The sequence below is a fragment of the Lithobates pipiens genome, unplaced genomic scaffold, assembly GCF_037356315.1.
Source record: "Lithobates pipiens isolate NorthernLeopardFrog02 unplaced genomic scaffold, aLitPip1_a1.2 Scaffold_18, whole genome shotgun sequence".
NCBI lineage: Eukaryota > Metazoa > Chordata > Amphibia > Anura > Ranidae > Lithobates > Lithobates pipiens.
The window spans coordinates 160504777-160531072 of NW_027507758.1; the positions used below are offsets into that span (position 1 = coordinate 160504777).

At 39.7% G+C, this 26296-nt stretch overlaps 1 protein-coding gene across 1 annotated transcript in view; it reads left to right on the forward strand.

Moving 5' to 3' along the window:
• Nucleotides 1–26296, forward strand: part of THBS2 (thrombospondin 2) — a 178946-nt gene that overhangs the window by 68665 nt on the left and 83985 nt on the right. Inside the window, exons 4-10 of the mRNA XM_077486312.1 lie at nt 3847–3931; nt 21055–21242; nt 22827–22967; nt 23402–23495; nt 23621–23791; nt 23870–24046; nt 24736–24909. Coding sequence (XP_077342438.1) covers nt 3847–3931; nt 21055–21242; nt 22827–22967; nt 23402–23495; nt 23621–23791; nt 23870–24046; nt 24736–24909 — 1030 coding nt within the window. The remainder of the gene's footprint in view (nt 1–3846; nt 3932–21054; nt 21243–22826; nt 22968–23401; nt 23496–23620; nt 23792–23869; nt 24047–24735; nt 24910–26296) is intronic.

Consider the following 26296-nt stretch of genomic DNA (forward strand, 5'->3'; position numbering starts at 1 on the left):
AAGTCCAGAAAATGTGAATGAAGTCTCCTGGCTGATAGGAGCATCGCCAGCACGCCGAGCAATGTGTCTGCGACATCTGATGCAATCTGTGGGGCGTATAGTGGGCCCTGTGAACAATTTTGTATTGGACCAGTTTGTCCCTGGCTGATACCAAAGGGGAGAATGGAAAGTCCCAAACCTCCCTCCAGTCGTCGTCATCTAACTTCGGTATGTCCCCCACCCATTTCCTGCGGAGGGAGGACAGCTCGGGGACGGCAGCAACCAGCAGGGACCCATAAATCTGAGACATGGGTTTCTCCAGGTCTTTTACCCGAAGGATGGATTCAAGCTCAGAGTATTCTAACAAAGCATGTATCTTTACCTGTCAAATGTCTCCCCTCTGTCTGCTATGAGACCCGAAAAAACTGCAGATTCTGTGGGTGGGTCTGTTGTCTGGAGCTCAGTGGGTGGTGTCGTGATGTCAGTAGACTCCCCTCCTACCTCTACACTCCCCTTGTCAATATGCATATTCTCCTGAGTATTTCTTACACTGAACTTCTGCTATGATCTCTAACATCCAGTGAAAAGACAGGACAAGTCCCCACATGACTTCAGCATGCCCAATTATGCTGAGGTGGGGAACATCCAATTCTGGCAGAGCAGCAGAAGAAAGGAGTGGGAGGGAATTAAAAAATAATGCATGTCTCTTAGGCTAGTGCACGAGATATGTAAATCACCTGTCACTCACAGCAAGGGGGAGGATTTGAAAAAGTTTTTCTCTGTCAAGAATTAGCTGACTGAACAATAAAAGAGGATTGCTCAGAGATGGATTAACTCTTTGTGGCAAGACTGGGCTCAAATGATAGGAAATCTTATACTCTACATAATGACATCAAAAATATAAATAAAAAATGTTGGGTTTACATGTATGTTTGGGGTTATTGTCCTGCTTCAGAATAAATGTGGGGCCAATCACACACCTCCCTTATGGCATGGCATGATGGATAAGTATCTGTCTATATTTCTCAGCATCGAGGACACCATTGATTGGGCAACGTTGAGGACAGTAGAACCAGTGGTCTGCCAAGGCAAATTAATGCAAGACACATGCTTACTTTCCATCTATATGAGAAGATGCTCAGCAGTACCATCAGCACAGAACGGGTCTAAACTATGCATGAAACCATAGAAACTGGGATGCAGAAAAATGGCAGCAGGTGCTCTGGACTTATGAGTCAAAATTTGAAATATCTGGCAGTAGCAGGAGGCAGTTTGCTGAAGGGCTGGAAAGCAGTACAATAATGAGCGTCTGCATTCAACCATGAAGCATGGTGGAGGTTCCTTGCAAGTTTGAGGCTGCATTTCTGCAAATTGATTTGGCGATTTGGTCAGAATCAATGGTGTCCTCAATGATGAGAAATACAGGCAGAAACTTATCCATCATGCCATAACATCAGGGAGGTGTGTGATTGGCTCCAAATGTATTCTGCAGTAGGTCAACAACTCCAAACATACAGCCAATGTCATTAGGAATTATCTTCAGTGTAAAGGGGTCCTGAAAGTGATGGTTTGGCCACATTTTCTCACACCTGCCTAAAACTTTTGCACAGTAATGTATATCTCTTTGGTTTAACCTCATAGAGGATGTGATACATAGAGTATGTATTTACATAGCTTTTCTAACCAGTGAGCCCTATTTTTTAGACATCTGTGCAACATGTATTGTTTTATCTCATGTGTATTTATGTTAGTTATACAATATCTTACAAAAGTGAGTACACCCCTCGCATTTTTGTAAATATTTTGTTATATTTTTTCATGTGACAACACTGAAGAAATGACACTTTTCTACAATGTAAAGTAGTGAGTGTACAGCTTGTATAACAGTGTAAATTTGCTGTCCACTCAAAATAACTCAACACACAGCCATTAATGTCTAAACCGCCAGCAACAAAAGTGAGTACCCCCCTAAGTAAAAATTTCCAAATTGGGCCAAATTAACTTTTTCCCCTACCCGGTGTTATGTGACTCATTAATGTTACATGGTCTGAGGTGTGAATGGGGAGCAGGTGTGTTAAATTTGGTGTTTTCGCACTCACTCTTTCATACTGGTCACTGGAAGTTCAACATGGCACCTCATTGCAAAGCACTCTCTGAGGCTCTGAAAAAAGAATTGTTGCTCTACATCAATATGGCCTAGACTATAAGAAGATTGCCAAGACTCTGAAACTAAGCTGCAGCACAGTGGCCAAGACCATACAGCGTTTTAACAGGACAGGTTCCACTCAGAACAGGCCTCGCCATGGTCGAACCAAAGAAGTTGAGTGCACGCGCTCAGTGTCATATCCAGAGGTTGTCTTTTGGAAATAGACATATGAGTGGTACCAGCATTGCTGCAGAGGTTGAAGGGGTGGGGGGTCATCCTGTCAGTGCTCAAACCATACACCGCACATTGAATCAATTGGTCTGCATGGCTGTCGTCCCAGATGGAAGCCTCTTCTGAAGATGATGCACAAGAAAGCCTACAAACAGTTTGCTGAAGACAAGCAGACTAAGGACATGGATTACTGAAACCATGTTCTGTGGTCTGATGAGACCAAGATAAACTTATTTGGTTCAGATGGTGTCAAGCGTGTGTGGCAGCAGCCAGGTGAGAAGTACAAAGACAAAAGTGTCTTGCCTACAGTCAAGCATGGTGGTGGGAGTGTCATGGTCTGGGGCTGCATGAGTGCTGCCGGCACTGGGGAGCTACAGTTCATTGAGGGAACCATGAATGCCAACATGCACTATGACATACTGAAGCAAAGCATGAGCCCCACCCTTCGGAGACTGGGCCCCAGGACAGTATTCCAACATGATAACGACCCCAAACATACCTCCAAGACGACCACTGCGTCGCTAAAGAAGCTGAGGGTAAAGGTGATGGACTGGCCAAGCCTGTCTCCAGACCTAAACCCTATTGAGCATTTGTGGAGCATCGTCATTCATCAAATGTAAGGTGGAGAAGCGCAAGTTCTCTAACATCCACCAGCTTCATGATGTCGTCATGGGAGAGTGGAAGAGGCAATGGCAACCTGTGAAGCTCTGGTGAACTCCATGCCAAAGAGGGTTAAGGCAGTCCTGGAAAATAATTGTGGCCACACAAAATATTAACACTTTGGGCCCAATTTGGACATTTTCACTTAGGGCTGTACTCACTTTTGTTGCCTACGGTTTAGACATTAATGGCTGTGTGTTGAGTTATTTTGAGGGGACAGCAAATTTACACTGCTATACAAGCTGTACACTTACTACTTTACATTGTAGCAAAGTGTAATTTCTTCAGCCTTGTCACATGAAAACATAGAATAAAATATTTACAAAAATGCAAGGGATGTACTCACTTTTGTGAGATACTGTATGTACAATAGTGTAACGGTGTGTATTGATCATATAGCATCCAATAACAATAATTCCAAATCATACACTATCACTTACCATCCCATCTGATATTTCTTTATTTTCATTCCTATGCATGTGCACATATATACAGTATACAACATTATATGTTATTCATGATTTTCTGTGATTGTGTGATCCTATGACCACACCTGTCTAATTTACATTTGCATTATATTGTGTTTCGTTGTATCCCTGATAAAGGGGGAGTTTTTCTGACCCCTGAAACACATTGGTTGTCTGCTCTCCTTCCATTAGTGTATGCTTTTTTCTGCTAACCTGACCTGCAACAAGATCAGTTCTTTGGGGTATTTTTGTGTATGAGACATTTTGTATTTTGGCCAGTGTTGTAGTGATACAGAAACAGCATTTTGTTTCAGAATGTATATTCGTATAGTTTAATTGAGTGACATTTAATTACTGTTTCAGGGACTGCTTCAAAATGTTCTATTAATCTTTGACACTCCAGTTGAAGACGTCTTGAAGAAGAAAGGTTGTCAGCTTGGCCACACAGGTACTTTTTAAAAACCTTACAAGTGTCTTCCATTATACACGAGTAATTTTAATTTGCAAAAACATTTTATTTTTGTGTCTTTTCTTTTATCTAGTCTATAAATTACCAAGAACTATGTGATAGTGTACATACACAAGCAAATAATCTTGGAACTACAACATGAACAATAACGTGTCCTACTGGGGCTAATTTACTAAAGTATGAATTTTCTGTATAGCCTGTGTTGACTTCAAGTACTCCACTTCAGTAAAAGTTAAAACAAATAGAAATGTCACTCATTTTGACATAATAATAATAAAAAATAAAACCCATGATTAAAATTACTCTTTTTGTAAATAAACCTTATAATTAAATGTAAAAAGAAGAAGTCAAGTAGAATGTCCTTTGTCTTCTGAATGGACTATCTCACACAAGCTTTGCTCACATTTTAATAAAATACATAACAGGCAAGGGACTGTTTGTGTTTATACCAGATTTTATTGACATGGATCGGGTTAGGGGAGGACAGGGGGAGGATGTAGGGAAAGGGTTTGCTGAATAGTTAATAAAATGCTGAATAGTTAATACAAATTTTGAAATCTCGAAAAAAATTTAAGGAAGAGATCAAGACAAAATAAAAAAAATTTAATAAATAGATAAACAATGTGGGTATTAAAATACAGATGTATGAGGGTAGGGTTTGTACAACTGCTAATATTCACAGAAAATAAGTAAGTATATTGGCACCCATAGGACCAGATGGTTCCCTGAAATATAAATATCAAAATCTTATCAAATAGGGATATTCTACCTGGGCAACCTTACTGTTCAAAAGGTACTATATTTAACCATCATTCAAAAAATATGTAAAAATAACTAAATATGTATTACAGAACATATTAAAAAGCTGGACCGGTAAAACAAAAACAAGATTCACAAAAAGAAGCAAAAGGATGCTAAAAAAAATTTAAAAGATTTTCATGTAAGCTGCACTGGACCAAAATTCTGCAAAAATTCAAATTGAATTAAAACTAAAAAACATTCAGTTAGCAAGACATATGTATGTGTCTATTAGTTTAGGGCTTTCAAGTGCAGCTCAAGTTTATATTATATGTATAATTCCTGCAATGCAAAATGTATTAAAAAGATGAATACTGTGGCTACCTTCACAGCTTAAACTAGTTACATTGCAGTTTTCAACCTGTAATAATATTAAAGCAAATCTAAATTCCTTCACGAAGACTATATAGTCTTAACTTTTTAGTTTTAGTTAGAGTGGGTTAGGATTAAAACAATTTTCAGATTTTTTCTGCTTTTTGGGGTAGGGATGAGCTGACACAGGTTTGGATTGAACTTTGCCTGTTTGGTCCCCTGTTTGTCGAGAACTGAGCATCATCTATGAAAGCGGTATTTCATCCCACTGTCACTGGTTCCTAAGAAAGATATGGTTTCTTACATTTGCCACATCCCTAGGAATCATTGACTTCCCACAGAAATTGCCTGAATATTGCCACTTTATTTCAGCTTCCTGAAATTCCCTGTGATGCAGAGTTTAAAATGAGAGTGAGTAGCAGCACTACGAGCCAATAAGACTTTGAAGCATCTGTGTGCTGTTACTCATTGACTGCCTGACCAGCAGGCTGGAGGTATATCTTAGACAAAGCTGTACTGCTTACCTCCAGTGCCGGTCCAGGACATTGCTGTACCATCTGGCAAGAACCCATAGATCACAAGACTTGCTGATCAGCACTGGTAATTTTTTGGCATGGAAGACATTTCTAACTTAATAACTTAATTCTAACTTACACCTCGATGAACAGATTCACATTGTTGTATGCTGGCTACATGCAAAGGGTACAATCTAAAATGAATGCCACCTCACTGTACCCACTCAAATGGTTGTACTTTGGTCTGTCCATTTAAGCCCACTGTGTCTTTCCATTGGCCAATGGCAAGGCACAAGGGAAGGTGAAGGGAAGCTAAGGTGTGACAATGCAGGCAGTAGTTCTTATTTGTACAATAGCATGGCCAAGAGTTTGGGGATCCTAAGATACCATAAAATGGGAGCTCTTTTATTTGCCAAATGTTTTGTATTTCTGTCCAATCATTACTGAAAATTTCCCCAGCTCTCACATGCAGCTTGGCTAGGTCGATGACTGATGAAGGAACTCCTCTGCTTACTCTGCTCTTACCGCTTCTCAACCTGTTCCGTGCCAGCATGTGTGAATGCATTATATCAGATATTGGCTTCTAGTGTTGGCTCATCCTTTCCCTCAATGCTGCTGTACAATGGATTATAAGAGGTTTCTACCAAGTCACATACAGGCCCCTACACTAGCTTAATTTAAAAATACAGTTCATTCTTATTGCATTCCTTAACCACTTGCAGACCGGACCATTTTGCTGGTCAAAGACCAGACCACTTTTTGCGATTCGGCACTGCGTCGCTTTAACTGACAATTGCGCGGTCATGCGACATGGCTCCCAAACAAAATTGACGTCCTTTTTTTCCCACAAATAGAGCTTTCTTTTGGTGGTATTTGATCACCCCTGCGGTTTTTATTTTTTGCGCTATAAACAAAAATAGAGCGACAATTTAGAAAAAAACGCATTATTTTTTACTTTTTGTTATAATAAATATCCCCCAAAAATATATAAAAAAAACATTTTTTTCCCTCAGTTTAGGCCGATACGCATTCTTCTACATATTTTTGGTAAAAAAAATCACAATAAGCGATTATTGATTGGTTTGCGCAAAAGTTATAGCGTTTACAAAATAGGGATAGTTTTATAGCATTTTTATTAATAATTTTTTATTATTTTTTTTTACTAGTAATGGCGGCGATCAGCGATTTTTATTGTGACTGCGACATTGTGGGGGACCCATCGGACATTTTTGACACATTTTTGGGACCATTGTCATTTATACAGTAATCACTGCTATATAAATGCAGTGATTCCTGTGTAAATGACACTGGCAGTGAAAGGGTTAACCAGTGGGTGGCAGTGTAGGGTTTAAGTGTTCCTAGGGGTGTGTTACTAACTGTGGGGGGGTTGGGCTTTCATTTAGTGAACACTGATCTCTGCTCCAATCACATGGAGCAGAGATCAGCGTCACTAGTTGCTAGGCAGAATGGAGAAATGTTGTTTACACAGCATTTCCTCCATTCGGCCGTTCCGTGAGACGATTGCGGGGATGCCCGCGGCGATAGAGTCCACGGGTCCCCCGACCAGACTCATGGGTGTCCCGACCAGCGCGGGAGCACGCCGCCGGCGGCGCGCTCCCGATGGCAGGGCGGCATTGAATGTTGGATGTACCTGTACGCCAATATGCCTGCCCGTGCCATTCTGTCGACGTACATCGTCGTGCGCTGGTCAGGAAGTGGTTAATAACTACAATCATTTCTTAGTAAAAAAAAAAAGTGATTTTGGCATGAACTGTAAAGCAAAGTTTAAACCAAAATAACATTTAATAACAAAAGTTCTTTAAAACTAGTCAAAAATCTAAAATTCCATAAATAATGGTATTAAAAACAAAGGCCTGGGGGACACCAACCGATGCTGAAACATTGGTATATGCAGTATTGGAGTCTATTATATTCTCACAGGAGAAGTTGTGACTCATTAGATTACATATAGAACTTTAAGCATATCTTTTCTTTGGTGTGCATCCTCTATGGAGTATGAGATGCCAATCCTTTTAATATGTTCCTCTGTTGGCTGGAGTGATTGAAATATGTGCATATACTATTATGTTCTATATACAGTAAGTGCCAATTATTCAAGTACCAACCTAATTAGAACAATCTATGTGCTAGCCACATTTTCTGGTGGGTCATGTCTCCCCAGTTGTGTTCCTTCACTTTAGGATCTATATTATGGGGTGTATTCCATCTCATCTCCTTCTGGAGGATTTTCAGATGTGTTGGTCTTGTTTCATTCCCTGATGAAGTAGATGAAATCCAAGAAACACGTTTAGCATTAACAAGTATATTTGATCTTAAAAGGAAAAGCTGCTTTATTAAAAAAAAAAATGTATACAGTATACCTTGCGAAGTTAGTCAACGAGGACAGGTCTTTATTTTTAATGTCATTTTTTTAATGGAATTTTTCATTTCTGTTTCATTTTAAATATCGTGAACAATAAACTTTTGTTATTACATTTTATTTTGGTTCAAGCACCTTAAAAATCTCACAAAATCCAATTTGTTGTCTTTTTCTACTCATTTTCAATTTAGGGGCGTGGCCCATATATTCCAGACTTAGTAAATTTTACAGTATTTCTTATTTTTTTTTATTGTTCAACCAGATCATATGGTGTCTCCTTTATAATTACTGAAGGGTATTTAAAAATATATATATTTTAAGGTTGGTCCCCCAGTAACAGCATCCCATTTTTTTTTCTGGACACTGCCACATTATGTGACTGTACTCTCTGCGGTCCCAGCACTATCATATGTGGGTGAGGAGACAGTCAGCCCTAGGAAGGCTTTCTCTAGAAATCCAACTACAGCTTTCTTTGGGCTTTTTTCTTTGCTTCTCATTGCTGAAAGGAGCAGTGAGGGGTTAAATATGTTTCATGCATCTTACATTAACAAAAGGAAGTGTAAGAAAAAGTCTGATCAGTTTGATAAATATCTCCTGGCAATTTTAGACGCAAAGGAAAAAGGAAAAGCTGTCAAGATGGCAAAATATGTAATTTGACCTGCTTCCTTAATCTTCTAAGCTTTCAACCGCAGAGAGATTTTTTTCCATTCTGAGGATACAGTTACATAAAAGCTAATAAGCAGATGATGTGAGCTAGTTACCAGAAATATTCAGGATACAGGAGTATCTACATATTTGTAAAATTATTTACGGTATTTATCAGCGAATAACTCCCACTTTTTTCCCCTGAAAATAGGGGGGAAATAGCAGGTGCGTGTTATGCGCCGATAGCGTACCTCAAGGGGAAGGAGGGGGACGAGTGCTACTGGAAATCACAGAGCCACCATCTCCTCTCCATTCGGCTCTTTGATACACAGTCCCGCCTCCGCCACCGGCATTGGACCAGTGTTCTGTCTATCATAGGAGCTGGTCCAATGCCGATGGCGGAGGCGGGATTGTGTATGTGACTGCAGACTGAGAGTGAGGAAATAGATGATGGCTCAGTGATTTCATCTGAGATATGGTGAGCTGCATTGAGGGGGCAGATGTGCGCACAACAAGCTGCAGATGGGCACACAACAGGCTGCAGATGGGCACACAACAGGGTGCAGATGAGCACACAACAGGGTGCAGATGGGCACACAAAAGCAGATGGGCACACAACAGGCTGCAGTTTTTTTCCTGAAACTTCCCTCTTAAATTGGGGTGCGTATTATACACCAGCTCATGTTATACGCTGATAAATACGGTAAATAGAATTATAGTTTTATTAAAGTCTTTGAATAAATACATACATTTCTTTCTTGTTTATCAAAGGACACAGGATTAAGAGACAAGAGGCATGCTGCCACCTAAAGGAGGATTGGGACACTGGCAACATAAACAGTGACCAGTGTAGCTTAACTCTTCCTCTTCCTAGCATGCCTCAGTTTTTTTGCTAGTGTCCTAGGAGGATGGAGGACTTAACTTAGAAAAGAACTGTTTTACTACTCATTAAAAATGTTTCCAAGATTTATCTGTACTTCATTCAAGATTTAATCTGCATGTTGCTTGAGTTGGTCTCTTTTTGCAGTTATATATATCAGTTTATCCTCAGCAATGGCTTTGAAAGCCATATACAGACCCAACTAAACTGTACAATTGTGGGGCCTGTCAGGAATGTGACCATCAGACAATGGGCTCCGTTTGTGACACTTTTCAGATCTGCGTGTTCTGTGTGCTATTTTAGTTAGCTGCAGACTGCTTTCTAGCTCCAGAGCCATGGCAGAGCCTATGGTGTGACCCTGTCTCTGAAGACTTGTTTCTGAGTAGGCCACGTTGGCCAAGCATCAGAAACTGATACATTTATTAGGACTATTGAGTGCCATTGTACACTTGTTTTTCATTGGTCTCCATGAAAATGTTTAATACACTGAGAATTTAGGTGCTGCATTACTATCTGGAGTTTTCACCTTTCAGCCTTAGTTATTCACAAGAGACTAGCAGGTCCACCTCAGCTAGTCTTTGCTGCTGTCTACAGTGAACAAGTCACCTCCGGCCATTTGAACCTCTCCTGCTACCATCAGCCAGTTCATGGGGTTTTTACCTGATGATCTCAATTAAGTTGTCTCTGTTAAGCATCTCAACATGTCAGCTCCTAAGCGCAAGGGGAGCGATTCCTCTTAGGGTCATTCCTGTTCACAATCCACTAACAGTTCTGGGGCAACCTGCAGTTTCCCCCACTATAGACATTACACCATGACATGATAACAGCCCAAATTGTTGCCACCTACTTTAGTCCATACACTCCTCAGAGTCTTCCCTAGCTCGGTCATATTTGACCCCCTGCTTGGCTTTATCTAGGGAAGACGTCTCAGCAGTTTTGCAAGATTTTATGCTCAAATTGCAACTTTATTTGCACAGAGGCTAAGATCAAAATTCATCTACTTCCTCACCAGAAGCATTTTCTAACATTTCCACATCTATAACACCCTCTGAGCCTTCTGTTGCAATGACACCCTTTTGGAAGTGAAAGTCTCTTTGAAACTGCCCTGAACACCCTCATAAAATATGTAGTTGGGGGTAAAAGTACTCATTTATCTCAAAAAAATATATGTAAGGCTGCGCCAATCCCTCTAACATAAGATAAAATACTAAATAAAATTAAATATATAAACAATAATACAATTGAGCAATAAGACCTCAAATGCTGTGTAAAGTGACAAAAAGAAAAAAGAGTCCAATCTAAGAAAAGTTCATAGGTGAATCCAAATAACGGACGTAGATGTCCTCAGATGACAACACCCCAGTGGTTCAACACTTTCCAAAGCGCGTGAAGTGCCCGTCACCAAATGTTGAATGCGCTTACCAGAAAATATATGAAATGAAGCATATATAAATGATCAGTGGACAACATCCAGGTCAGCCTTCCTCAGCTGGGTCAGCACTCCATCCCTTAGCGATCTTTCAGGATAATGATCTGTTCAGTGGTCTCGATATAAGGCACTCAAAGACCCACTGTTTTCTTTCTGGCCGGTTTTAAGATGTTGTTGAAAAAAAGACATGGGTAGCTGGGCACTGAAATGAAACAGCATGCACCAATGGAAAGCTAACAAAAAAAAAATTCTCTCAGCAGAGAGCAGTTTTTTCATGTGGCACAAATGGCAACATTAGAAATACACACATTCTTTAAATAAGATGCCTTGGGGGGTATTAAATTACTACAGAATTCACAGTGGGAGGCAGGATAGAGGATGATCTTACTCACCCCAGGAATCAACTCATTTATCTCAGCTGCAGATACTCAAGCCTAAAATTGGGAAGACTCCCTTCCAAAAAGAGGTATTTTTTTACTCCCAGGCTTCAAATTCCAAGCATAGACCAAAGCCAAGGAGCTCAGTTTGACTGCAAGCCCTGGTACTCTAAATCTCTCAAACCTGCAGACAAGCCCTCTTAGGAAGTCTGTTGGCCATTGGAAAGTGTCTCAGATGACTGGGTAAGAGATGTGGTTTCAGGGGCTAAAAGCTAGCATTTGCCTCTTTGCCCCCTCCCCAATCCCTGTTTCATGTTATCCAACCTGCCTGCGTCTCAGCACAGACTAGCAGACCTCTATGCTGCTTTTGAATCATGGCATAATTGCCATAGTTCCAGTGGCAGAAATGTTTCAGGGGTTTTACTCAAAACCTTTCACAGTTACTAAGCCAAAACAGGGTATCCACCACATCTTGGAGCTAAAAGCCCTAATTGTTTATATTCAGGTCCAAAATTTCAATCTGCGTAGTTACTGACTGTCAACATAATGCAGACAATCTTGACCTTATAGAGGTTTGGTTGGATCCTAAACCTTCAGCAGTCAGGGCAACAACTGACAATTCACTTGGAATATTGGGGTATTATCGTGGATGTGATTAAATGCAGGATGCGATTCAAGCCTCTCTGATCATAGATTCTGACTCTACAGTCCAGGAGCTGTCCAACTCTGCACTTCTGAATGAGAATTCTCTACTTGATAGTAGTCTCTTTTAGGGCAGTTCCACGACACAGTTCATCAACTCAACATTTTATTATCATGGGACAGGTCAATCCAGTCTCTAGACAAACTGACTCGCTTGATACTGAGAAACTGTTTATCCTTCATCCAGTGGCTCAGGAATCCAGCTCTGGAGTTAGGAAAAACCTTCCTTCCAATATCTTGGAAGTTTTTGACAACAGATGCTAGGCTGAAGAGCTGGGAAGTCGTAGACACCTTGTCAGTGAAGGGGACTTGGACATGGGAGGAATCCGATCTGCTGATCAACATTCTGTAACTTTGGGTGATCTAGTTGAACCTACAAAGATCTAGAGGAACCAGAATTCTTGCCACTGCTATGGAAGTAGAAAGGATTCTATCCGAGGCAGAATGTCATGTCACAGCCTGGGCCAAACTGGACAGGTTTGTGCCAGATGTAGAGTTCCTTTGTCGGAAGCAGTGGATGCTCTAGGATCTGTAAAATGTGATCTTTGACTTTTCTTCATCTGCTCCATAGGATTTAGATGGCTCGGGAGGATGTGGTACTCTGATCCAAACAATTTGTTGAAAGACACCTAGCGGACTCCCCTTGATAAACTGAATCTCCTATCTGAAGGATTGATTTACCACTTTGTTTCATGGTTACTGGTTTTAGTGATTTGGTTGTTGAAGCCCAGATTTTGAGAGGCAGAGGCCATTTTGATTTGGTGATTCCCATGCTGTTAAAAGCTAGGAAAGTCTACCTCCCACAAGGTCTACCAATGCAAATGGAAAACACATTTTGCATGATGAATACCATCAAGGGGCAAAACTCAGCTCTTGATGATTGTTTGCTTGCTAGTAAGTCTATATAAATGTGGTAAAGACATTAACTGGTGCAGTTGAATTGATACTATACGTGGCCAACAGATCTACATACCAGATGTGCCAATACACAGCAAGTTTAGATGCGGATTTAAAAAAAGCTCACAGAGGTTGACCACATCCTGTAGGGGATTTAATTTATAATGGGCCCTTAATGGCAGGCCAATAACAACTTTATTTGCTTTTTTTCTTAAGTTCAACAAAATGAAAAAAACTTGATTTAAAAAAGGCCATAATCATAAAATCATAGATGATTGTGACAAATTTGAGTTAAAAAAAATAATAATGCTAGTCTTGTGTATACAAGTTGCAGATTAATATGACCCTGTTTTTACGGCTTTAAATGTGTTTAAAATAATAATCTTCAGCATGGTGGAAACAGTAAAAAGTGTCTAAATCTACTGAAAACCAAGCCGCAAAAGGGCCTTGAGTTCTGTTTAAATTGGCACTATGTTCCACCAGCTTTGACATTAAAGTGTATGTATAGAAAAACCTTTTTCCAGTTTTGAATAGAGTACAAAAGGATTAAAAGCCCCGTGCAGTATTGTTTTGCTTTCTGTGTTCTACTGGGGAGACTTGCCTTAAAGTTCTTAGAAATCCAACAGTAACTTAAAGAATATTCCATGAAGGTGAGGGGAAATCCCCATCCAAGATAATCAACCCCATTGGATGGTTTAACTTTGCCACTTGCTTATGTGACAACTGAGAAATGCTGGATTTTTTTCTCACTGTCTGTTAGTGACCACCAGAGAAGTGAATCTCCCCAGAGGGGACAAAAGCAGTAATAAAACTTCACAAAGAGCCTAACCTTTCCCTACTCAAAATCAAAAACGTGCCTTTTGATACATTTTAATCCCTACCATGACATTCAGCTGTCAAAGTTGAGGCATGCCTAGGGCTCAGCATAAGGAAGAAAAGGGGCTCAGCAGTCAAGGACTTGTGTACAATCTAGACCTGAAATCATGGGATTCAACAGGGACATCATAGAGCAATACGTTTCAGCATTAAAATTATTCTGCAGCTTAGCCCTAGTCCTGTAAAGCAGTTTAAGATATTTTACTTTTCAAATTCATCCTGCCTTTTTCAAGCAATCATTCCTTTTGGTCCTTTATTACAAATAAAACCCCTGCTACATAAAAGACACTCTTCAATGCAGAAGTTTCCCAACTGTACTTTTTTTCTCCTGCTCCAAACTATGGTGAATCCCTAACAAAACTCCTATGTAAATACCAAGTCTTTCCTAAATGTTGATATTTACGTGATAATAATTTAAAAGGGCTAAGTGAGAAAGTGAAACGCCACTCTCTTTCAAACTTTTCTTCCAGCTTTATATAGATAAATGTATTTAGAAATCAATGTAAAAAATGACTGCAGTAGATTACGTGGAAGACCATGATTCATTTTGTAGTATAGATGTGTACTCTCTGATTTATCTCTCTGATTTATCATGGGAAGAAAAGGATAAATCCATGTTATGAAGCACGTATGCCTGCAGGGATTTACTATCTTCTTTTTAATATTGTTAAGTCCCAGTGATTAATAGTGATTATTGTATGGTCTGTAGGAACAGATCTCTCAAAGAAACAAGATTCAAGAAAGGTTTTTACAATGCCATATAATAAATCTGCAAATTGGATACTTGCAAATGCAACAGGCAAACAGACAGAAATAAGGGACTGACTATTGTTCTAGCATTCCTGTAGTTAAAGACTAAGATCACCTTTTGTAACGTTACACCAATATACGAACAGACTGCCGCCCGCACCTCCCCTACCCCCACTGTGACAGCTAGCAGGGTTCTTCTCCCTCCCTGCATCACAATTAAAAAAAAAAATTATGGCTGAGCGAGGCTCCACCCACCCATCTGCGTCACTGATTGACAGGGCTCTAGGCTTGGAAAACTACAAGGTCCAGCAGGCTTTGCTGCTGTTGGGTTGTAGTTTCCAATGTACTACCATGGTGCTGTGGAGCACCATGGTAAATTATTTATGCTTCCTGTCAGATTGTGTCTGCATGCTCATATGGGATATATGGGCAAGCAGATACACTGGCTCTGCTGGAGATCTGCTGATCTCTGGTGCAATGCTTTATAGGCTGAACAAAAATGAATAAATGCACGTTTTTTTACCTGCAAGAAAATGTGCATTTTTTTTAAGTGAACTTATCCTTTAAAGTGGCCTTTAAACTTTGGTGTTTTTCCCTTAATGCATTCCCTGCATTAAGGTTAAAAACACCCCACTAGCTACTAGCTATCACCCCCCCCCCCCCGAACACACTTACCTAAGCCTGTCAGGAATCCAGCGCTGCACAGCTGCAGCCTCCTCTCCCCTCTTTTCCTCTTCTTACAGGTACTCATGGGCCGTAGGCTCCTGCTGCTGTCAATCAAATGGTGTAAGGAGGGATCGGGGTGGGGTGGGGTGGGGCGGGGCTGTGCTGTGCTGTCTGTGTCAATGGACACAGTAACAGAAACAAGCCTACAGGTGTGCCCGTATATCAACCTGCTTTCTATGGGACCACATGGAGAAGAGAAGGAGCCTGGAGTGCAAGGCGGGGGACTCCAGAAGAGGGTGATGTCACCGGGTGGCTCCGCCCTCTGTTTACTTAGCAAGCGGGGAACTGTCATTCAGCAGGAGCCTTCCTTGGGAACAAAGCATTCATCGTGATTGACTTGGATCTACATCGGGGGACAATTTTTTTTCTTGCATTTTTAATAAAGGACTTGTTAAAAACCGTTGTTGCATTTTTACTCTTTTTTACCAACTTTTTGGGGAATGAGTAGGGGTACTATGTACCTGGGGGCCCCCTTGTTGAGGGGTACCTGGGAGCCCCCTTGTTGAGCCCCCACAACCACCTGTCAGGGTTGTGGGGAAGAGGCCCTTGTTCTCATCAACATGGGGACAAGGTGCTTGCCCAAAGCACCACCCCCATGTTGAAGGCATGTGGTCTGGTAAGGTTCAGGAAGAAGGGAGATACTCACTCCTCCCCCTTTCCTGATCTGCTGGGCTGAATGCTTGGATAAGGGTCTGGTATAGTTTTTGGGGGGACCACATGCCATTTTTTTCAGCAGTTTTCAAATACCAACAATTCTTTCTTTTTTTACATTCAGGCTATCAGCAGCGAACCCCACTGACAGCTGATGACTCATCAGTTGTTAAGGACGCAGCGGTCACCCGCTCCTTAATAAGCATGACAGTTACAGCTTGTTAAGGATGCTGGTGGCCACCAGCATTAAATTATAGTAAGGTTTCACTACTAGAATACTGTCAGTTCATAACATAGCAAATGCAGTATTTTAGTAGGGTTTTTTTTTGTAAATTTAAAAAAAAAAATCGAAATCGATGTGTGCTTTTTTATCACATACTTGAATGTGGTAAGATACTGCTTTGTGGATGTAGCCCAATTGGATTCTGATCGTGGGAAATAGAATGATCAGCAGCTGCTGATCAAGAAAAGTCTCCAACAAGCCCATCTGACATAAGTAGATCATTAGATTGACTTCTCTTGAGCAAGAGCAGTCACACATGGGTTGAAATTTGGTCAGTCTCTGCTGATCCAGCTAAATTTTGATCAATCAATCTATGGCCAGCTTTAGTCCAAAATACTTTTTTCGCTGTATGTGTCAGGGAAATCGTCTCGTAATCTGTATTACTGGAGTTGATTTACTAAAAGCAAATACGCTGTTTACTTTGCAAGTGAATTTGGTTATTCTTTGCACGGTGTACTTTTACTGAATTCACTAAGCTGAAGGAAAACCCCTTGCAAAGTGCAAATTCGCTTTCAAGATACCAGCCTATTTGCCTTTGGCAAATCAACCCCACTGTCTTAAAGCATACCAGTTCTTGTCCAAAATGAATTAAACTCTTGCAGCCCACATAATGCATATGTGAGGTGGCAAAGAGGATGGACTTTTATGCCCACACGCCACACACACAACAATGGCAGATCTTTGTGTGCTGAGAGTGCACTCACTGTGTGCTATCGGCATAGTGACAAAGCTCTCAATGGTTCTCGGTCTCTACTAATGATCAGGAGGTGGCAGTACCAGGTCTTGATCATGTGATCACTGTGACAGCCAATCACAGTGGTCATGTGATCTGTTGATCCTTCCCACTCACCAAGCGTAATGATGTATAAAGATGCTAGGTCTGGACGGGAAGGGGTTAAACATCCACTGCAACAGGCAACATAAAGCACCTGTTCTTCCCATATTAGCTGTGCCCTTCTCCCCAGTTTTCCACCACAGCCTTTATACTTTCACGGATTGTACTATATCATATACAAAGAATTGCTAAGATGTATAGGTATAGGAGCTTGTGATGCCGAATGTCACATTTTTTTTTAGCTATACAGTTGCTGGGATATTTATATGGACACATAGTTTATATAGTGAATACCTTAGTAGTCTGGTACCTCTGTCTTTGTTATTATGGTCTGTGTGAAGTTTCCTTTTTTATTAATTTCTGTCTGAGGTTACGTGGCTGTCTGAAAGCCAGGAATGGGGAGTTCTGGAAATATTCTTTTCAGTAAAGCCTCATCAGTAATGATGGTCAGTGACTAGACCTGAATCCATTGATTCATTATTCAGGAAAATACAGTTAATTCAGTGAACCTAATATTTTTTGCAGATAATCATACATTTTTGTTCCTGTTTATATGATTGAACAAAAATTGTCTCATATAAAGGAAAGATTTGCCAAGGCTTTTTCATAAAGTATCCATATGATGTAGGAATCATATTTTACTATATGAAACTGATGCTCAGAAACTCTAATTAATTTTATTTGTAACCAATCCTGGATTCTACCAGTATCCCTGATATATTATATCACTTTTGTGTAACCAGTCCAGGATTCCACCAGTGTCCCTGATATATTATATCACTTTTATGTAACCAGTCCAGAATTCCACATGTATCCCTAATATATTATATCACTTTTGTGTAACCAGTCCAGGATTCTACCAATATCCCTGATATATGATATCACTTTTGTGTAACTAGTCCAGGATTCTACCAGTATCCCTGATATATTATATCACTGTAACCAGGATTCCACCAGTGTCCCTAATATTGATATATTATATCACTTTTGTGTAACCAGTCCAGGATTTCACCAGTATCCCTAATATATTATATCACTTTTGTGTAAGCAGTCCAGGATTCCACCAGTATCCCTAATATATTATATCACTTTTGTGTAACCAGTCCAGGATTCCACCAGTATCCTTAATATATTATATCACTTTTGTGTAACCAGTCCTGGATTCCACCAGTAACCCTTATATATTATATCACTTTTGTGTAACCAGTCCAGGATTCTACCAGTGTCCCTGATATATGATATCACTTGTGTGTAACCAGTCCAGGATTCCACCAGTATCCCTGATATATTATATCACTTTTGTGTAACTAGTCCAGAATTCTACCAGTGTCCCTGATATATTATATTACTTGTGTGTAACCAATCCAGGATTCCACCAGTATCCCTGATATGTTATATCACTTCTTTAATCAGGGCATGCAATTATTTTAAATTGGGTTCAAGTCTCATCTGTATACATAACTTTATCCCATAAACAGCTATGCAATGATAAAACTGTTTAACCCTCATTTTTCCCTAGAAATCACAAGTCAGTAACAAACAGATTAGATATAAATTTAATGTCGTTGCTAGATATTCATTGAATAGGAAACATAAGCTGGCCATACACAGATCAAATTTTAGTTGGTTCCAGAGTAGACCAAAATACATTTTGCGGGTGACATTGTTAGGACTATCCACCACCAAAAAAAAAATACAAAATACAGTAGTCAGCACTGCAGATTCATCAATGTTTTTAGTATGGATGGGGGGATTGAGTATTTTAGCCTATGGGCTAAATAAGAAGAATCTTAATGTGTATGGCCAACTTTAGATGGAATGCAGAAGTATCATAAATCACCACTAGCCAGAGTCCTCAAAAAGATTCCTAAGGAGCTCCTATTGTAAACAGTCTAGTGGACCATACAAATCTGCGAGTCTGACGTCTCACCTAATACTAGACTTTATGTATCTCAAGATTTTAACACTAATTCATATCTCATGACTCCTACAGTTATTGAGTTACATCTATTAAATAAGAAAAGAAGATGCCAATCATTTAGACATCATACACCCCTACATTACAAGGCTCAGGAGGCTAAATGGCACATTAGACCTCACATTACAGAAATATACATAAATTCTATATCATATTTGATATCTAATAAACCATCATTTCATTGTGCTAAATAAAATGGTGATGGTCAATACCGTGGTGTATAAAAAGTATAGATGTATTTAGGATAGCTCAGCTTTATTGTCATCTATGTAGTGTGTCCTTTCTCTAAAATTGATAAGAGTCTCGACTCTTGAAGATTTAAACAAGGCCTATTTGAGATAAAAATTGTTTCCACTAAAAACTCACAAGCACTGAATAAATTGTGACAATCAGCAGCTATGTACATTATTGCTTCACTGTTTGCCTGTGACTATGGAATAAACAACAGCTGAGGACAACTCTCCCACACAGCTGACGTGTAATATATTCCAGCAGTTTAGAAGAACAGAACTTTAAATACTGTGAAATGTGTGCAACAAATTGTTCTGTTATTTCATGTGAGAAGAGTAATTGAAATATAAGTGACACATAATGTTATATATTTTAAAAGTCATTATTTCTATGTGTATTGTCAAGTTTAAAAAAAAATATATATATGTATACTTTGTATTGTGACTGCATCCTACTTTATTAGATTAAAAGAAAACATGTTATTGAAGGGCTATGTGGGCTGCCATTGCTGACCCATTTTGAATTGGGCATAGGGCGACAGGTCTGCCAGGGACGGCACAGAACAACACATATGTCATGCTGCCAACTGTTAGCCCTTGTACACACGGTCGGAGATTCCGACGGAATGTGTCCGATCGGACCGTTTTGTCGGATATTCCGACTGCGTGTGGTCTCCATCAGACTGTTTCCATCGGAGTATCCAACGGACCAAGTTTTCCAACTTGTTGGTAAAATATTCAGACAAAATGCTCCGATCGGACATACTCCGATCATGTGTAGAGAATTCCGATCGGACAATGTGCCATGCATGCTCAGATCAAATTCCTACACCAAAGCTATTGGCTACTAGCGTGAACGTAGTCCCGTCGTAACGAAATAACGTCATCACGTTGGATTTTCCGACAACTTTGTCCGACCGTGTGTATGCAACAGTTTCGGACAAAATCCGACGGATTTGGTTGTCAGAATATCCGACCGTGTGTACAAGGGCTAACACATTCTCGTGGTTTATTAGGTTCCAATCTGATACCCTGCTCTCTAGGTCCTCATTACTGCTATTCCTCTGCATATCGTATATTTTTTCTGCTGGAATAATAAACAGTTCACCGTTACTGTTCACCAAACCAGGATTAGAAACAAACTGCTAGCAGAGTAAGGGGATTTATTTTTACAATTACAGTTAGAATTGTAATTTAATTCCTGGATCCAAATGCAATTTAGCCCTGGTTCACACTGGTGTGGCTTTGAAAGTGCTATTTCAAAACCACACATCAGTGTGTGATTTGCACCTCTGATTTCATTGAGGCATGCAACTTCATTTAGCAGAAGTGTATTCAATTCGCAATGAAATCAGAAAAAAGTAATGCAGGAAACATTTTCAAAGTTGCTGCGATATGAGTCACGGCGATTTGAACGGTTCCATTGCCAGCAATGGGGCGTAACTTGCCTTGAGACTTGGAACTGTCAAATCACATGACAAATCGCACCGGTGTGAAGGTAGTGTAGCTCTCAGTATAGGCATAGTGTAGCTCTCAGTATAACTGCTGGATTTAAACTAGGGTCCTCCATAAACGTTTCAGTAGATATAAACAATAATGTACCCTACTGAGAACAATTGATTTGTTCCTTGCATGTCAGGCACTTCTTCTCTAATTCTACATCATTTATTATTGCAGTGGTTTTCCACTTTAAACAAGAAAGTGGAAACCCCTTGAATTGTAGACTAATGCAGGTCGACAGATAACTCTGCACTTACAACCCCTGGCAGTTAGCTGCCTTGTTAAACATTGAAAACCACTTTGAACTTCAGGTTCTTAAAAACCTTTTATCTTCTTAGGTGACAATGCCATCAGCGAAAAAACAGAAATGATCCACCTCTCCCCCCTCACTGAATATGTTGGAAAGAAAGAAGATAGACAGATAGACTTCTGTGACAGATCCTGTGATGAGTTAAGCACTATGTTTACTGAACTATCTGGACTGCGTGTTGTTGTCAATAACCTGCTCGACAACCTTCAAAAAGTGGTAAATATAGGTTCTCATTCAATTTATACAAATTATATATAAATATATATTAAATTATTCACAGAAACTGAATATATATATATATATATATATATATATATATATATATATATATATATATATATATCAGTGACGGCTGGTTTTTTTTCTGGCTGTCTGATGCCACACCCCCCTGCCCCGGTCAGTCGGTGGCGGAAACCCCCTCCCTCAGGAGGACAACCAAGGACATCAAAGCCCTGCACTTACTCCATCTAGGAAGCAGGCTTTCTTCCTCCTCCTGTGGTGTGGATGACAGCGCCTTCTGTCATGCATCCCCCCTCCTCCTCCTAGGTATCCAATAGGATCCCCTGGCCTTTCAGCCAATTGGGAAATCTGTATCAGACCTATGCTTCCTGATTGGCGGAGTGACGATTCAGTGTTAGAAAAGCGAATATTCATTTGATTTTCTAACACACCTGGGTAGGCTCCGAGCGCAACACTCTGCACTCCAAGTCCACCCTATTTTGAAGCCTATTGGAGCCCACGGCTTTAATCAGGTGCTTCAAAAAAACACCCTCGCTGCTGTAATTCATGAGCCCGAGATCCTGAAACCGGACCGGACGCATGACTAAGGGGTGGCCACAGAGGTCCTGGATAGATTCATGCTATGCACGAATCTATCCATTAACCAAATAGGGCATGGTTAGAGGGGGTAGCAAACGTGCGCCCTTAATGGATGCACCACCCCTGATATATATATATATATATATATATATATCAGGGGTGGTGCTCCATTTTATATATATATATATATATATATATATATATATATATATATATATATATATAATTATAATGATATACTGTATTTACAGTAAGAGGGTTTGCAGTACAGAGTGTAGATTTAAAGTGGTTCTAAAGGTAAAACGTGTTTTACCTTTAATGCATTCCCTGCATTAAAGTAAAAAATGGTTTCCCCATTGCTATACCCTTCCCTCCCACCCAAATACTTACTTGAATCCTGTATCAGCCAAGTGCCTGTCTTTTGGTCTTCTCTCCTCTCTCCCCACTCTCACAAGCTTGGCTGAGAGCCATTGGCTCCTCCTGCTGTCAGCCAAATCCTGTGAGTAGAGAGTGGGGAGCAGAACCCAAGCTGAGCTGCGTGTGTCAATGGACACACACAGCCGGCTTAGGATCAAGCCCACATGTCTGCCCCAATAGGAAGTGCTTGCTATGGGTAAAACACAAAAGAGGAGGAGTGAAGATCACTGGTGGGGAACCCCAGAAGACGATGTTTTGGGCTGCCCTTGCAATACCATTGTACAGTGCACAATGAATAGGTGCAAAGCATAATGATATTGGAGAATGTATGTAGGAATTCATGAAAATTTGAGGCATTTATATACTTTGGCAAGGCTATCAGGCAGTTTGCAAAAAGTTTAGCGATTGTTGATCTGTCTTATTAAAATATTTATTCTACCATTATGACATTGAAAAACTGTACATTTTCTTTTCAAATGCCTGAATTTAAAGTTTTAATTCTGCTATATAGTTTTTAAGTAGAAGACAATATTAATACTACCCTTAATTTGCAATTCATTTCAGTCTGAAGAAAACCAGGAGTTATGGGAACTAATTGGGCCAAACAAAACTCTAAAAAACCAATCAGTGTGCTGGCAGGATGGACGTGTCTTTGCTGATAATGAAGACTGGATTGTAGACAGTTGTACCAAATGCACCTGTCAGGTAACTATGACACAAAATACAATTACAGTGTATCTGTCCTTCCGTTTGATAGTGAAACAGGTTACTCAGGGTATTAGAACAGAATCTGCTCTTTACAAAAAATGATTTTTTTTCCTTAAAGCCAGTTTTTTTTTTTTGCTTTTTTGTTTTTTGTAGGGTTAAAATCACCTAGGAATTTTCAATTACATTTTTTTTTTTGTTTTCTGGGTCCCAGGAATTTATTTTCACTTACTTTACCATAGACACATTAGGTAGTGAAAGAAACTCTCTCCAAAGTGAAGGAAATTTTCTCCATAGCTGTCCCTGGAACATGTGTCTTAACATTTTTGTCTGTAGATACAATTCAAGGATTGATATCCGAATGGTATTTCTTTATTTAAAGCACTAAAAACTGTGAAGCCTTCTCAAACATGTGATTTTCACTCTCTACACAGAGCTCAAAAACAGTTTGTCATCAGATTACGTGTCCAACTGTGCATTGTGACAGCCCAACTTTTATTGAAGGAGAGTGTTGTCCTGTCTGTTTCCGTAAGTGACATATTTCTCTTTTAGGAGACAGATTTCTATACATATTTTGCTCTTTGCCAAGATATTATTTTTCTGTGGTACGATTATAAAATATAATACTTCTTTCATGCATTCTTGTCTTCCAGCATTAGATAACGAAGCTGGTTGGTCTCCATGGTCTGAATGGACAGAATGCTCTGTAACCTGTGGTCCTGGAACCCAACAACGTGGAAGATCATGTGATGCTACCAGCAGTACATGTGTTGGCTCCTCAATCCAAACTAGAACATGCAACCCTGGGAAATGTGACCACCGCAGTAAGTGTTTAATGATAGTAGTCATGAGTGGCATGTGACTGTGTAATAAAATAACACAATTTTCTGTTGTTTTTAAAGTACGTCAAGATGGTGCTTGGAGTCATTGGTCCCCATGGTCAGCCTGTTCTGTGACATGTGGAATCGGCAACATCACCCGTATTCGTCTATGTAATTCCCCCAAGCCCCAGTTAGGGGGAAAGAACTGCACTGGATTTGGACGGGAAACAAAAGAATGTGAAGGGGTGCCATGTCCAAGTATGTTTTTAGAACAATATCATATTTTAAATAATAGGTTCCTTGTTATAAAGCACTGGGTTAAGACCCATAAACTGGTGGATTTTTTTCTGGCCTTCAGACAATGTCTATTGTTCCTTTTTTTAAGCCAGTGTACATGGATGTTTGCACGTATTTGAGATGCATCTGTCATGCAGAAGCCATTGAGTTTTTAGGAAAATAGCAAAGTGAATAAAAGTAGTGAAGTTGGTCATATACAGATGTTAGAAAGATCAGACCTTTTGAAAAGCTAAAGAAAGGTTGGAAGATTCCTTTTTCACTCAACATGCATATCCACTTGACGGGCAATCTCCCCACAGGCAGAGAATAATGATTTGTTTATGCAGGAAAGAACAGTGAAATTTTAAATGCCTGAAATGTTCCAGCCAGCTGGATCTGTATTGTTTGCTACCTCGGTGTCCTTAAGACAAAGTCCAAACCACAAACACAAGGAGGCCTTTGCATAATTGCACTTATGTAATTCGTATTCTGCAAAGTCTTCTACAATGTATGTAAAGTGTAAGACAAAGGTTATTTTGCTGTGCAATGAAAAGGAATGTGAACGTTTTGGCTAATCTGATCAAATTTTGTTATATATATTATCATTATAGCCAAGCCATAGATAAAACACAGTAGGTTAAAAATATACTGTTTTTCATTTATTTTTTCAGTTAATGGTAAATGGGGTCCTTGGTCACCATGGTCTAGCTGCAGTGTTACCTGCGGAGGAGGTCTGCGAGAGAGGTCCCGTATTTGTAATAACCCTAAGCCACAATATGGAGGGAAGAAATGTGGTGGTGATACAAAAGAGAAGGAAATGTGTAATAAGCAGGATTGTCCAATTGGTAAGCTATTTAACCATCATTGTCCTATCAGGAGAAAAACAGCCTATGTTAATTTGAGATCACCTTCTAGTTGTTGTTTTTTAGCTAGGGTAGATAGCATATGCCATTTGTTGCTCTTAGGCATTGTATCTGATGCAACACATATTTTACTGTGATATTCTGTCGTAAAAAATAGAACCTGTGATGACAAATAACTCAAGCTGATTTTTTGTGAGTTTCTGAAATTTTGCTGTTTTGTAACAGCAGCAGAACATCTGCTTTTATAAATTCCAGTCTCAGAAACAACATGTTTGTAGCAATGAATGCCAGAGTGTGAACATTATAGTAGGCTTCAATGCATTTCCTGAAAAATCATCAGCTGGTTTTAAGAGTTTGGCCTACTGGGAATGTCAAATATAGTGACTGTAAATTTACTTTACGAAAATCCGACAAGGAAGTGCATAAAAATACTGCTTCAGGGTAGAAACTTTATATTTCCTAGCTACAATGTTAAACAACACTTAAATACATGAAAAATCTTACACACTGATGGCATATATAGCCTATATGAGAGGCATTCAAATTGAAACAATACAAATTCTGTGATACAGAATGTAGAAATATGGGCAAGTCATACACGTTATTGTAAGGTAGCTAGGGAAGTTACAGACTACAGGCTTATTACAGACACAACTACTACAGTTAAAACTTAAAACAATAGTCAAAATGGATCTTTCCTTTTTCAGATGGAGGATGTGGACTAAATTCTCCATGGGGTCTTTACAGCTGGGGAGATTTTTTGCCCACCTCTACAATTGCTAAAGTAGCCAAGCTACTATTGTCTCTGATAGTAAAAGCTTAGGGGTTGCTTTACTAAAGGCAAATAATCTTTTCATCTTGTAAGGAAATGGAAATGTTCCCTTAGATCAGTGATTTTGGTGACAATTCACCTTACAAAATATACTTAATTGCATGCAAGTATTTTTGCTTATAAATGTTTGAATGATGGGAGTCAGTAGAGCTTCACCACATTCACTAAGCTAAAGGAAAAGCCCCTTTCAAAGTGAACAGCTTATTTGCCTTCAGAAAACCAAACCCCTAGTGTGTACCGTTTCAATCAAAATGGCCCATTTTGTTTGTGTTGAATTGCTTTTTATTATGTTACTTTAAAGTAAACATGATTGGTAAGGTCAAAGAAAATACCCTCAAAAGCATCCAGCTCCCAAAACAGCTCCAAACATGCCTGTGAACCTAAGACTGTAGATCTGATCAACTGCTGTATATGCAGTTGCTAGGGATGAGCTGATGGTTTGAACTGAACTGAACTTTGGCTGTTCGGGTGAACGCCCACATTTTTGCCCATTTGGCATCATATATATCTCTACCACTGTCAGTGGTTCTTTGTGGG